Source organism: Lagenorhynchus albirostris, chromosome 6 (assembly GCF_949774975.1).
Source record: "Lagenorhynchus albirostris chromosome 6, mLagAlb1.1, whole genome shotgun sequence".
NCBI classification, from domain to species: Eukaryota; Metazoa; Chordata; class Mammalia; order Artiodactyla; family Delphinidae; genus Lagenorhynchus; species Lagenorhynchus albirostris.
The window spans coordinates 69,418,394-69,433,249 of NC_083100.1; the positions used below are offsets into that span (position 1 = coordinate 69,418,394).

Here is a 14,856-nt window from a genome sequence, read left to right on the forward strand (position 1 = left end):
AGCAATTCAAAGTGACCATAGCGAGAGAAATAGAAATTCCAGATAGTCTAAAATTTATGTTAAAAGTCTTTTGAGAAAAGGCAATGGGTAGGAGATGAGTGTTTAGGTAAGAGACCCCTCAGGGTTGTATATAAAGTCTGAAAGCTAAGATGTTTGGAAGTGAGAGGCATGATACTTGGAACCCAAAAGATGTAAAAGGACTTGGATCTTTAGAAAGTGGTAGGGTGCAGAAAGAGATGAAGAAATCTAGAACTGAGGAGAAACTCACATGGACAGAGAAGTCAGGACCCAAATTCTCATGTTTCTTTGAAGGCTGAAGTTGCTGAAACATCTGACATTGAACTGAGAAGTGAGACAACTTGAAAGAAGCAGAAAGTCCCACCTAAACCTCAGAGTGAAACAGGAAGGTGTGAGGAGAGCCTGGACAATTTCTTAGATAAAGCCAAATAGCATGGAGCCATTTATGGCTATATATCTAAATTTTGTGGATTTAAATTGTTTGACAATTATAAGATTCTCTTTTCTGTGGTAAAGTAACAGAACTCTAAGAAGATGTCTGGGCATGAACTATACTGTCATGTAAATCTAGGGCATATACTAGCACGTAAAGCACAAAGCAAGAACAGCGTAAATCCCATGACACTTTATTTTGAGGTGGAATTTTCCTAATTTGGGAGTATTGATAGCAGTAATAATGAAACCAGCTAGTAGACTGTCTGATAATTGTCCTAGACCAAATTACAGGGTAAAAGAAAAAGGTATCTTTCATTATCTATTCTTTACCCTCTCTTCCCCAAATCAATCCCCCTCGGCACTCCCCTTGGCACGTGAAGAAATATTATTATGATTAATTATCCTAATAACAATTATAATGGGAAATATCTGTCTTAAAAGTCAGAAAAGAGAATATCACTTATGGAACTGCATTTTTATAGCCCAAATATTTTTCCCTATGAATCAAGTCTCCCTCATTAATCACTTAGAATATGTGTTTTCACTCTGGTTGCACAAGATTTGTAATTGCACTGCAGTGAAATTCGTGGTCGTGTTATAATTAGAATGTTTTCAACAATAATATACCTAACATAGTTAGCTTATAAAAATATGCCTAAATTCCTAAACTGTCTTTAAAAAGTTGGTGATAATTAGAATTTTATGAGCTTATATATCTCCATTTTCTTCACAGGCTGGAGCTAAGAATCCCATTGTTCGGATCTTTATTGTTGATGCCACTTACCCTGAGCATGTAGGTCCCAGAGAAGCGCCAGTTCCAGCAATGATAGCCTCAAGGTATAGTCATCTCTGTTGCTTCCCACTTTTCAAACTGAATTTTAACACTGAAATTTCTTCATCAAGGTTTACATTTCTTTTCTAATGAGTTTATGATGTATATGCTACAGCAAAAATAAATAAATAAATAAAATTAGCATGCCCAGCTAAATATATAGCAAAACCGAAATTCACAAATAATTTTCTTAAATTGATTTGAAAATATTAGCCCTTTTCACACATGTAAAGATGACCATGGTGCTCAGTCTAAGTGCTACTTCTGGATGTGTGAGTGTAAGCTAGAGACAAACAGAGAGATAGTAAAATTCATATATATCCTCATCCTGGCTTCTTCCAAGTCTGACCTACTTTCTCCCAGGGTTTGTAGATCATGCTTATCACATGTGTATGGCAAACAGGAGAAGATACGCCAACTCTCTCCAAATATTAGCGTTTTTCACTAGGATGCAGTCTATTTGAAACGGTCTGGTTGTAGAATTATCTGTTTTGGAATTAACTGCAGGCAGACAGGGACAGAAGCATTCTCACTTCCCCAGCATGGTGCCCTATGTACATCTTGTCTGATTAGTCCTGGTCATTCAGGTTGAAGTGGGTAAAGGGGAGGGGTCCGCAAGCCCTGCCTGGTGGCCCTCCTTACCCCTTCCCACACCCTATCTCACCGGGGCCAGTTGATTGATCACTAATAGGAAAAAAAACCTCATCAGAGACCTCTGCTGGGCTTTGCCAAGATGAATCCCCTCTCTGATAATCAAAAATGGCTTTTTTAAATTATCCATTATTCCCCACCCTAATCTAGTTGATGAAAACTTGACTGAATACATCTGGTTTTTTGTGTCATTCTCCTTAGGAGGCAAGCAGAATGATAGGAAGAGCATCATGTATGGAGTCATGAGGCTTGTTTAAGCATCTGTAAAATACTAACAATACAATAGTAATAGCTAACATTTTTTGAGCACTCACTATGTAGTGAGCATAGTCTGTAAGCACTTTAAGCGTTCTCAGTAGATCTTTACAGAAAGCTTTAAAACTGGTACTATTATTATTCCCATTTTAAATAGAAACAGAGCCTTGGGTATGTTAAGTAATTAGCCTAAGGTAGTATAACTAGTAGGAGATAAAGCCAGAATCTGAGCCAGAGACCCCTTCTAGCTCTGTGATTCCTTTTATATTAATGTCCAACATTCTGTGGTTCATTTATATTGCTGTTCTCTTAACTACAAGTTCACCCTCAGAGCCAAGTAACCATTGCTGCCTTTCATTGACATCCACTTTGTGCCAAGCATTGTTTGAGTTACTTTGCATACATCATCTCCATTTTATTAACCTGAATTTCAACCCCTGACCATGGTCACAGCTAAAACTCGGCTTCCAACACAAGCCTGCCTATCTTTTACCCACTTAGCTCTCTTTCAACTAGTTAAGAAGCTAAAATTTGAGTTTAGCTATGGGAAAATAGCCAGTTTAATGCTTTTTCTCCTCTAGATTGACCAGTAGCTTTGGCCTTCCGTCTTAAATTTTTTCCTGAGATATAAAAATCCCAACTGGGAGAAAACTCAAGTGTAAACTCATTCTATTAGATGAATGAACTCTCTTATAGATATTCTTTAAAAGTCAGCAGGTATATTTAAACTTTCTCTGCAGAGAAAGGAATGTTTTGCCTTCCTTATCTATGGAATAAATATTTCAGATAATAAAATACATCCTTTAGAAAGCACAAATTAAGAAATTATTTGAATGTGATCTTGATTTATGGTTGTGACTGTCTGTTTTGATTTGTTTGCAGTGATTATTATTTCAGTTGGCTTACATGGGTTACTGATGAGCGAATATGTTTGCAGTGGCTGAAAAGAATCCAGAATGTTTCAGTCTTATCTATATGTGATTTCAGGGAAGACTGGAAGACATGGAGCTGTCCAAAGGTAAGTTGTATTAAAACCATAGAGGTGTGTTTCTGAAGATGAAAGTACAAGAGTGGTGACTTATTTATAGCTAACATTTTATATTATAAAGCAGAATTACTGCACTCAACTCCCAATTGCAAAAAAACCTCTCTATTCAAAGTTTCATTATTTTTATTAAATAAATAAGATACCTTTTGCTTTCTTGAAAGACTTAAGCATTGAAACTGAATAGAGAAAAAGACTAAATGAAACAATGTAATACTGGGAAAATCAGTAGGATGGAAATTTCCATTAGGATGGAAATCCATCCTTTTAAGATTATAAGATTGGCAGTCAAAAAAAGCAAAATAATGAAGATGAAAAGATAAGATGGGTCCATTAAGGAAATAGATGTGTTCTATTCAAAAGAATTAGCAAATGGTAACATGCTCTATTCAATGTCAAAACTGAAAAATAAAAACTCCAGAGTAAACAAATATTATCAAAGGAAAGCCAAATACTCCCATTTGAAAATCAAACGTAGATAACTAAGAATGACATGAAACAGATCAAATTATCTTGCTATCCTGTTATCTTAGACGAGTGCTCAATACTGTGCTAATTTTAGGGAGAAAAAACTTAAAAACTAGGCACGGATTTATTGTTGAGTTTTAATTGTTTTTATTGCTCAAAGCCAAACATAATCTGTTGAATTAATGAGTCAGAAAACTACTTCACCATAGAAAAATCTTCAAAATAAGCCTGTTCATAAGTACTCATATTAGAGACTAAGAAACACAAAATGTTTTCTTTAAATAGGAAATTTTATGGGTACATTTCATGAGACATCTAATTATGAAGAAATGTTTCATTAAACCAAATATAGAATAAACCTATTTTATAAAGTAAGAAAAAAAGCACAAAGCAATCAAAGTAAAACACTAAATTCCATCTAGAAATTAGGACATTATGTTTTGCAAGAAAAAAGTCATATGAATCTGTTTGGAAGTATATCAGGACTATAATAGTCAACATTACTCAGGCTAAAAATATTTTTAAATCACTACTGTGTCTATAAGAAGCTTGACTAATTTTGATGGAATATGTTAGAGCTGATTTTTATCTTATTTATAGTTTGATATACAAAGCAGAAAGATTTTTTGGCTTTAATGCAGTATCATAGGCAAAAAAAAAAAAGAATAAACTTGATTGTTCTAGTTAATTAAAAGCCATCAGTCTGATTAGTCAGCTTTGGGTGAATATAACTTTAATGTTTTCATTGAAGCTAGATACTAGGAATTATTGCTTTAATTTTACTAGTTTAAAACTATAAGATTGGTCATTTAGATACAATTTTTAGCTCTTAAAACTAGGCATTTAAAACTGTGATTGCTTTGGAATTTGAAATTCTAATTTATCAAATCTGAGACAACTTAATCCAAACTGACAGAACATATAAGATGCTCATTCAATGAGATGTGGAATTCCCTGGAATATAAGCTTTAGTTTTATGGCCAAAATCAATGATTAAGTTTAGAATACCAGGTTTGAATAACCTTAGAATTTCAAAACAACCTCTGTTTCAAAATAGTCTGGTAAGTTCATGGAACATATTTTCAGATTTAAGAAAAACAGGGTTGAATTTTCCAGTAACCATACTCATGACTGGTGTGTGTGTGTGTGTGTGTGTGTGTGTGTGTGTGTGTGTGTGTGTGTATGTGTGTGTGTGTGTGTGTTTTGTTTTGAAAACAAATAACATTTAAGGTTAAGTGACGGCTACACTTTATTCATGTCGGGAGTCATACCCAAAACAAAGAGGCAAAGGAAACTGACAATAATTGCTTAATATAACTATATTAATAAGATTTATTAAGAAATTTGTAGTTTGGGGGAGAGACATCATAGTATTCTTTCTTCTCTGAAAAGGGAATTAAAATTAATTTTATCTTAATAACTAGAAATAATGAATCAAAAAAGTTTTGCTTTATTAAGTCTTGTCTTAACTTGTTCTCTCTGAGACACTGGCCTATCCTTGTAAGAGAAAATCCAAACTGTGTTTTTAAAATTTATTATTCCCTTGCTTTTTTTGACAGTACTCTCTCGTGGTTCTCTTTCTACTTTACTGACTGTTCTTTTCCTTTCCAGCTCTTCCTCTTCTGACTTCTCTAGAAATCTTATTATTTTCCAAGTTAATGTATTTGCAAGATAGGCTAACTGCTATAACAATTACAACAACAAAACCCCTCCAAAATTTCAGTGGGTTAATACAATAGGAAGTTTTTGCACATTCATGTAACCATCTAATAGTGAGTCCAGGTAAGTGGGGAATGGTGAGGGTATGGGATGGGGTCCCCTGCTTAACAGAGGCATTCAGGAACACAGGTTGATAACATTTCTGCTATCTTCATCTAGTGGCTTCTAAGGATAGTCAAGGTTATTCAAACCTGGTCATCAACATTCACGGGGCGGCGGGGAGGGCGGGTGGAAAAAGAATGGAGGATCATGTGAGAGGGTCTTACAGATTAAGTGCAGAAACAGCACGGGTCACTTCCGCTCACATATCCCGGGTTAGAACTTATCACGTGACCACATCCAACTGGAAGGGGGCCTGGAAAATGTAGCCTACCTGAAGTCCTAGCAAAAACAGGAAATGGTTACTAATTATCCTACAGTCTCTGTCACAACTCTATTATTCTCCTAGGTGATTTTTATCTAATACTAGAGGTTTTCAATTACCACTTGCCCTACAAGTTCATTCTGAGGATTTGAACTTTTATGTATCTCTGGCTACATCTTCTCTGCTCCACCCTCACTACCGCACGTAGATTTGGGTCTTCAGCATCCTTTTTCCAACACTGCAGTAGCCTTCTAATGGCTCTTTGTGCTTCCCTCTATCTTACCCACTTAATCCATTCTCTGTATCATGTTCCCAATTATATTTTTTAAATTGTGATTCTGAAGTCTTTCAAAGGACTTACCTACAGGAGAAATCCAAATTTCCTAGGGTGGAATAAAATTTTCTCTACAATCTTGCTGATCCCTATACATTTTCTCATCTTCTCTTTCCCACAGTCACCCTCCATTCAGCCATACTGAGCCACCTGTGGTTTTCTAAGCTGGCCTTGTCTCTATGCTTTTCATTCTATCTAGAATGTTTATCCTCTAATTGTCTAGAAAAGTCTATTCATTTTTTTAGGCTTATTAAATATTTGTTCAATAAATGATTGATTGTACTATGCTAAAATATATACCAAAATAAGATTCAGTGCAAATTTTAAGATTTCTAGCTGCTTCATAAGATTGAGAAAAGAAAAAATTTAACCTAAACTCCTCTGTGAAATGCCTTTTTACCTACATGACACCAAGGGTTTGGCTTGTGCTAGGCCTCCATAGATATTGTCATAAGTCCAGTCACTGCCTTATGGAAAATTTAACCAGAATTATGAATGGTTTGCAATAAGATACAGCCCTTAGATCATCCTTGTGTACGCAATGGTGGTGTTGTATTAGATTTTGAATATAGTCATCTTAAACTCAAGTGTGAAGTTAGTTGACTAGCAATAATATACTCCGACCAGGCAGCTTAACTTGTTCAAATGTCCAGATTATATTTAGGGAAAACTGTCCTCCTAATACTATGCTTTATTTGATCTTTTTTTTCTTTTAGACCCAGGAACATATAGAAGAAAGCAGAACTGGATGGGCTGGTGGAGTATGATTGCTATCTTTTCCTTATCTTTTAATGAAATTCTCAGCTATCAAAGGACTATTTGAAATGTATCCAAACTGGCACTACTTGCTTTTATAGAAAAATATCAAGGTAGAAAACACAAAGGTAGTGATCCCTTCAGGAATTTTGTGCCGGACAATTTTTTTTTTGTTTTGTTTTTTTGCGGTACGCGGGCCTCTCACTGCTATGGCCTCTCCCATTGCGGAGCACAGGCTCCGGACGCGCAGGCTCAGCGGCCATGGCTCACGGGCCCAGCCGCTCTGCGGCATGTGGGATCTTCCCGGACCGGGGCACGAACCCGTGTCCCCTGCATCGGCAGGCAGACTCTCAACCACTGCGCCACCAGGGAAGCCCCAGACAATTTTTAATGTGTATATATTTAGAATTCTATTAAGAATAAATCATATACCTCATGTTCCAAACTTAACTTTTTCAATCAACTCTCTGATATCCATAATTAATATTACCTCTTTAAAAATACAATAAAGATCAGTTTTCAAAAGAGAATACAATCCCCGATTTGCTTAAAATAATCTGAATAATTATTAGCCATTTGAATCCAAGGAAAATAATTACATTGGGTATCCTTGGTTTAGAGACAACCTACTGCTTATTAAATTTTATATAAATTAAAATGATTAGATGTATTTCATATATATGCATATTCATTCTAGTTTTTAAGTAAAGTGGTATCAAATAGGGAAGTGTGTGTTTTGTTATGGTTTGTGATCACATATATCTGGATTTTTTTGAATAGTTTTATTCAGTGATTTATAAGGATTTTTTGTGTAAAAATAAATCATGTTTTAGGAAAATATCAATTGTATCTTATATCCTATATGGAGAATACAAAATAGGACAGATAATACGTGAATGCTGTGTGGATGGTCTATTTACCACACACATGTGATTGATTTCAGCTAGCATTTGGGTGGGAAAAAAAGGCTGCTTCTTCTGAAATTTGGACACATGCAAAGAAAAAAGAAATTCTTAAGAACTAGTTTAACACATTAAACCAAGACAAGGGACGATAAAGAATTCAGAAATCAATTCTAAGATGATGTCTTGTAAAACTTTAAATTAAGATGGAATGTGAAGTGAAGTAAAAATCTTCAGATATTCAAAATTCTTTTCTGTATACTTTCCTGGATTCAGCAATTTTAGCTTACATATATTTACTTTCTGTCTTCAGTTAAAGATACTTCCGTTTTATTCATTAACTAGAGAATAGTTATTACTTTATTAATTGTATAAGTAAATGTACATTGCATTCTAAAATAACAAGGTAACAAGGATAAGTGTGTAATTCAGAAAAAAAGGAAAATCCTATTTTATTTTATTTTTAGTATTTATTTATTTATTTGGCTGCACTGGGACTTAATTTTGGCACACGAGATCTTTTTCACTGCAGTAGGCGGGCTCTTAGTTGCAGCATGCAACCTGGGCCCCCTGCATTGAGAGCACAGAGTCTTAACCACTGGACCACCAGGGAAGTCCTGAAAATCCTATTTTAATTCACTCTTCAACGCTGTACTAAATAACACAGGAAAAATGAGAAGCAGTCAGTGAAAGAACAGGATTTTATAATTTTTTTGGATTCTTGGTCAATCAGAAGCTCACCTTCCAGAAAGATAATTCCTAGATCAGCATTTGAAAACTTGAGGAAAGGGAAAAAATTAATTTATGAGTTTACTGCCATTATAGAGATTTCCTGTAAAGAATGAGGGAAGAAAGAACACTTGAATATGTCCTTTAGTTGTGTTCTCCACGAAGATAGTATAACTAGAGTTTCTATAAAGTAACATGAATGATGTGATTTTACAAATAGATAACGATACCAACAACCTTATCAAAGACATGATCAAGAATCCATACACATTTATTCTGAAAATAGTGCCAGCATTCAAAACACACTGAACTATTTTAGAATGCATCTTTGGAAATCTCCTATGTATAAGCATCTTGAGGAAAACAATTGTATCTTATCAATTTTTATAGTTTGTATAGCACCAGCCTTGCAATCTCAGCAAACAGTAGCTGGATGAATGGATGAATGAATGAATGAATTGCCTTCTAAAACTTTAGAATATTGTTTTAAATACTCTCAGTGGAAGCACATATGTGTCCTTTGAGGGAAGATGATGTCTCTACATTAAATCAAAAGCCATGCCAACATAAATCTAGTGAATAAGTGAAACGTGTATCTGCAACATATGATTTTGCACTAGATCATTTTAATATCTGTAGCTTTAGAATTCTATTGGGAAAATTATTTTTCTTGTGTACTAATCTCAATCTCTTCAAATGTATCCAATAGTCAGTAAACTTTCTGAATATCAGAAGAGGAACTGTCAAATGTTTTTTGAAATGATAGCTTTCAAGAGTAAGTTCACACTTCCCCAAGGCAACTGCTTTCAAGAGGTCAGTCATTAGATTTTATAAGTTCTGACACATCTTTTGAACTCATGACTTTATTTAGTTATAAGTCATGTGTGGTAATATGCTGCATAGCTTCCTTTGACCTATAATCAAACCAGTGGCTTAATAAAAGTGTCCAGAAATAACCTAGAAATATTTGTCTTTCAGACATTTGTTCAAATAATATTTATGAGAGTTTTGGATAAAGTATACAGGCTAGTCATATTAATATAAATTTAAAGAGCAATTTTAGAGGAGTTGTTCCTTTAGTATTTATCAAAGAGATTTAAATTGAAAAAGACCTTTGGAGATCACCTATGAATTAGAAATGTGAGATTAAATGACTTGCTAAAAGTAGTTAACATGTTAGTTTCAGGCACAGAACTAGCAGTTTCTTAAGAACTTTACTTGTCACTTTCCTTTCCTCCTGCATGAGATATTGTGTCTTAATTTGGGGGAAGTACCATAACTTCTTCTTTGGTATTTGATTGGAAAAATAACAGCAACAAATTCACTTTGAATACGTATATATTTTTTACCCTGTGGAGAACAGGCAAAAAGGAAGATTTAATCAAAGAATCTAATATTTAATTACTAAAATGTGAAGAAGAAACACTGAAAACATAATGCTTAGATTGCAAAGCCACATTTAAATTATTTTAAAGTAATTAAGCAACACACCACACTTCCTTTAGGCGGTTGGCAAAATCCTTTGGCTCAGAAAAATGGATGTTCTACTTGATGCTTGAAAGTCTGTGCTTTTAACTGCATGTGGACTCAGTTTAGGCAATAGCCTTAGATAAGTAGTTCCTCAGGCTATTTACCAACTGTGGCAAGAAATTAACTGGTGGTAAATAACCTTACCTTCCAAGAAAAATATTTTAAGTGGCTTTGCACGTAAAGGTGAGGAATTTACCAGCACATCTAAGCATGATAAAGGGACCTGTGAAGAGGACTTGTTAAAACTGAGGCCCACCTAGTGACATGAGCTTATCTAGGGCTCAGGCGTGACCTGCCTTGAGAGGGACTTAACTCAGGATGCATTATGGACCTCACTCTGGCAAAGTGAAGGCGGAAATATTTCACACTCTCTTTACCTCACCCAAGTTACCTGCTCATCTAAAGCAGCTGTCTTGGATGTCTGCAATAAAAGGGGAGAAGATAACAGTCTTTGCCTAGCAAAATATTCTTCCTGTTTGCCCAATTCTAATATCTTAAAACATAACACTCTGCCCTCTTATTTTTTATTTTCAATGAAAATGAAGTTTTCAGTTTTAATCTAGAACTAAATCTTTTTTTAGAGTTCCCTAACTAACTGCAGATGTAAAGAGAGTATTTTTTTTTACTAGGGCACCTTATAATATTTTGTGACCCCAGTTCCATTGTAGTGGTTAAGACAATGGGGAGCCAGTTTTTGTCTTTCATCTTGGGTGGGGGGGGGAGAGGGAGACACTGTAAAGTGGTTACTAGTAAGTACTCATTTGGCTAAGAGGGTAAAGCCTCATTCTAAGATGAAAGAGTGATTTGTCAGACCTATGCTAGTGAAATTCCATCGGCAAAACTGCAAATCAGAATTTCCTATTCCAGGGCCTCTTGGCTCTCAATCTCACTGAGTCTCAATTCACAAAATCCTACCAGGGCTGGTCTTATTATTAATGAAACTAATAAAGGAATCACGTAAGGAGACAGCAGTTTCTCATTATTCCATTTTACATTTTGTTAAAAACATCAATTCTATGCCAAATAGATAAGACTTAGGACACTATATTAGTTCTCTAGAGTTGCTGTAACAAATTACCACCAATTTGGCTTAAAACAACAAAAATTCATCATTCTGGAGGCTAGAAGTCCAAAGTCAAGGGGTTAGCAGGGCCATACTTTGAAGTCTCCAGGGAAGAATCCTTCCTCACCTCTTTCAGCTTCTGGTGGCCCCTGGCAATCCTTGGACTTCCTTGGCTAGAGCTCCACCAGCTCCAATCCCTGCTTCCATCTTCATATGGCCTTCTTCCCTGGGTCTCTTTGAGTCCACATCTCTTCTTATGAGGTCACCAGCCATTGGATATAGGGCCCAGTCTCATCCACTATGATTGCATCTCAGTTCTTACCTTGATTACATCTGCAAACACCCTATTTTCAGATAGGGGCATTGTCTTAGGCCATTTGAGCAGCCATAACAACATACCATAGACTGAGTGGCTTATAAACAACAGAAAATTATTTCTCACATTTCTGGAGTCTGGAAGTCTGAGATGAGTATGCCAGCATGGTCAGGTTCTGGTGAGAGCTCTCTTCTGGGTTGCAAACCATCAACTTCTTGTTGTATCCTCAATGGCGGAGAGCAGAGCGGAGAGAACCCTCTCTCTGGTGACTCTTGTAAGCGTACTAATCCCATTCGTGAGAGCTCTACCTTATGACTTCATCTAATCCTAATTACCTCCCAAGGGCCCCACCTCCTAATACCAAATACCATCCTTTTGGGGGGTTGGGTTTCAACACATGAATTTTGGGGGCACACATTCAGTCCACAACAGTTATCTTCTGAGATTGGGTTGAAAAGAATTTAGGGGAACACTATTTAGACCCCACCAACACCACGTCAAATAAGTTGCATTTTAATATCATGAAATTCTAATTATGACTTTTATCAAAAAGCATCAAGTATCAAATCACAGGTAGGACCATCATTACAGAGGCCTACAGCTACTTCCTTTGCTTTCTTTTTGCTCAGAAGTGGGTCCCAGCAAGATGGTATCAGCAAAATAGGTATTTGTAGCTAAAAGATACCAGTAGTCTTTTTTGGTTGTTGTTGCTTGGGCAGTTTTAAAGAATCTGAAAGTCTTGGTTTGCTGTCATGTGGAAGCAATCCAGCTAAGAGAGCTGGTTTGGGATAACTTGTAGGAATATCTACTCTGCTCTGCTCTGCGTGATGTGGAATAGCTCTTTCCTCATGGGACACTTTCATCACATTACCATCCTTCCCCAACCCAATGACCGGGAAAAAAAGGAAACCAGCCGATGTAAAATGAGTCTCTTCTTTTAAGGGAGAAATTACTAGCTAAAATTTGGTGTGAGGACATTTGCAGGACTTTGGTTATCTGTACATTTCAGGATGCTGAGGCGTGGCTTGCTCTGTTCAGGTCACACTAGACCTGTGGCAGGGACTCCTTAGGTCATCCGAAATTCCCAGCAGGTGGAGAGCATGGGCCCTGGGAAGAGGTCGGAGATGAGCAATGAGGTCTGCTCTGCTCCCTGAGTTCAAGGAGTAATCCTCCTGTTGGCTTGCTGTGCGTTACATTTTTCTCTCAAGTCCAGAAGTCTCTTCTTACCGTTAAAAACTGTGGCTAGCAGGTCATGATATTTTAATCTTTAAAATGTCTTTATTGTAGCATTAGCATTAGGTGCTTGGCATCAGACAAATCAAGAGTTAAAAGAGCTTCAGAAGAGTCACTTTGACCAAAAGCCACATTTTGAGGATTGACTTGGTTAAACATCAACATTCATTTGTGATTCGTTTAACTCAATTTCAAATCACATAATCTCAGAACATAGAAATTCAATCAAACTAAACAATATAAACCCACGGGTATGTAGTAGCAATTAAGTAGTAGTTGGAATATGTAAGTGCTTGTTAGAAGCACCAGAAAAGCTGTCCATCTGAAAGAATGGAATTTCAGGTGTGAGTGACGGAAGGAGGGGAAGAAAGGCATTCTGGTCCCGATAATTATAACTACACATGGCTTTAAAAGAATCTATAGTTTGGTTTGTCTTCTGAACATAACCTCTGTTCATTTCTTTCAGTTCTTTGTTTCAACACCAGTTTTCAGCTATGATGCCATTTCATACTACAAAATATTTAGCGACAAGAATGGCTACAAACATATTCACTATATCAAAGACACTGTGGTATGTTCCTTCCAAGATTTATCTCCTCAAAGATCATTCACTTGAGGTTGCTCAAATAACGCTCAGCTTCACACAACATAATGTTTGTCTTTTTATAGGAAAATGCTATTCAAATTACAAGTGGCAAGTGGGAGGCCATAAATATATTCAGAGTAACACAGGATTCACTGTAAGTATTGCATGAAGCTTGATGCACCATTCAGGTTTTAATTGGCACTGATGGACATACAAAGGATACAGCACCACTTCTTTCAGTTAAGAGCATTTTTGTTACTTATTCTATAGTTTAGTTCAGACAGCTGTGGTTTCTTTAAGATTGCATATTCTTTAATAACTAGTCAATATGATTTCCTTTTGGAAAGAAGATTTAGTAGGTGGTTATTTCTCTTCTGGCACTTGGTATATAATTACATTAAAAGTATAAAAATTTTAAAATAGTAACTGGTTCTAAAGATAGATTTCCCCCCTAGCACTTGAAGCAATAAGCAAGATTCAGAAGTCCATGATGACAGCCCCTTGATATAGAAATGTTACTGTAGTGATTCACTGTTATATAAGTTTAAGATTATTATCTATAACAGCTATTATTTATTGAGCGATTGTTGTGTACAACGTACTGTAAAGTAGAAATGATGATCCCAGTTTTACAGACGAGAAAACTGATACTTGGAAATTTAATTAACTTGGCCAAGGCTACATAGTGGCAGAACTAGGATTTAAACCTAAAACACATTAAATCTAAGGTTCTTATTATTAACCTCAACATGGGGCTTCTTCCTTCCAGGTCTTTCCTTTTCAGTCCATCCTGCGTACTGTCTAAATAAATCTTCTTAAAATAAGCATTTACGAGCAAACATCTCTAATCAAGAATGTGCAGTTCCTTCCCCTTATTTTTAATAAAGTCCAAATCCAGGGCACTCTCTTGTAACCTGCCTGCCATTAGCTGGAGTTCTAAGAGCAAAAGAGAAGGATCATTAGTCCAACCTCACTGGATAAAAACTCTTTAGAAACCTATTGCTAATCCATGGAATTCTTTGAACTGTCGGCAAAGGAGTTTGGACATTACATGGGGCAGCCATTAAAACCGCGCGTGTAAGAGGAGTGACAAGATAAAAACAAATGGGACAGTTCAGAAATAATATGTTTAGGAGGTAGGGGAAAACTGAAAGCAGGAAGACCCAGGTATGGTCATAATCTAGGCCTGAGGTGACAGAGAACTTAACTAGAAAAGTGGCCATGAAACCTGGACTCCAAGGGAAAACTATGCCTCCTTTTTTTTGCATCTTTGGAACTTGGCATATAGTGCCTGGCACACTACTGTCAAATGAATGAAAGGAAGAGTAGACAGACAGTGAAGAGAGAGGCTGAACAGCGCTGGTGGGTCAATGGCTGTGAGGGAAAAGGAAAAGGAAAAAGAGAAAGTAGACTCTGTTCTAAGTGTTAGAGATAAAGACAACTGTGAAAACTTTGACATGGCAAGAAAACTGCAGGAGGCTGTTTGGAAAAGCTACTGAATAGTTTATTCACAGGTAGTTTGAGGTGATGGTGGGAAAGGCAAGTATAAGTGATGTTTGGAGTCCCGTGAAGTCAGTAAAGGCATTTAGAAGGATGCTGGTTTAAAAGGTAAAATTAATA

The 14,856-nt window shown here is 36.2% G+C and overlaps 1 protein-coding gene across 2 annotated transcripts in view; it reads left to right on the top strand.

Moving 5' to 3' along the window:
* FAP (fibroblast activation protein alpha) overlaps window positions 1-14,856 on the top strand; it is a 71,124-nt gene that overhangs the window by 25,951 nt on the left and 30,317 nt on the right. Inside the window, exons 10-15 of one of the 2 annotated variants that reach the window (XM_060152768.1) lie at window positions 1,187-1,290; window positions 3,074-3,209; window positions 6,838-6,877; window positions 9,218-9,321; window positions 13,117-13,221; window positions 13,320-13,390. In XM_060152768.1, the coding sequence (XP_060008751.1) occupies window positions 1,187-1,290; window positions 3,074-3,209; window positions 6,838-6,877; window positions 9,218-9,321; window positions 13,117-13,221; window positions 13,320-13,390 (560 nt within the window). Of the gene's footprint in view, window positions 1-1,186; window positions 1,291-3,073; window positions 3,210-6,837; window positions 6,883-9,217; window positions 9,322-13,116; window positions 13,222-13,319; window positions 13,391-14,856 lie in introns of both variants that reach the window. The other variant, XM_060152769.1, reaches the window with a different exon arrangement.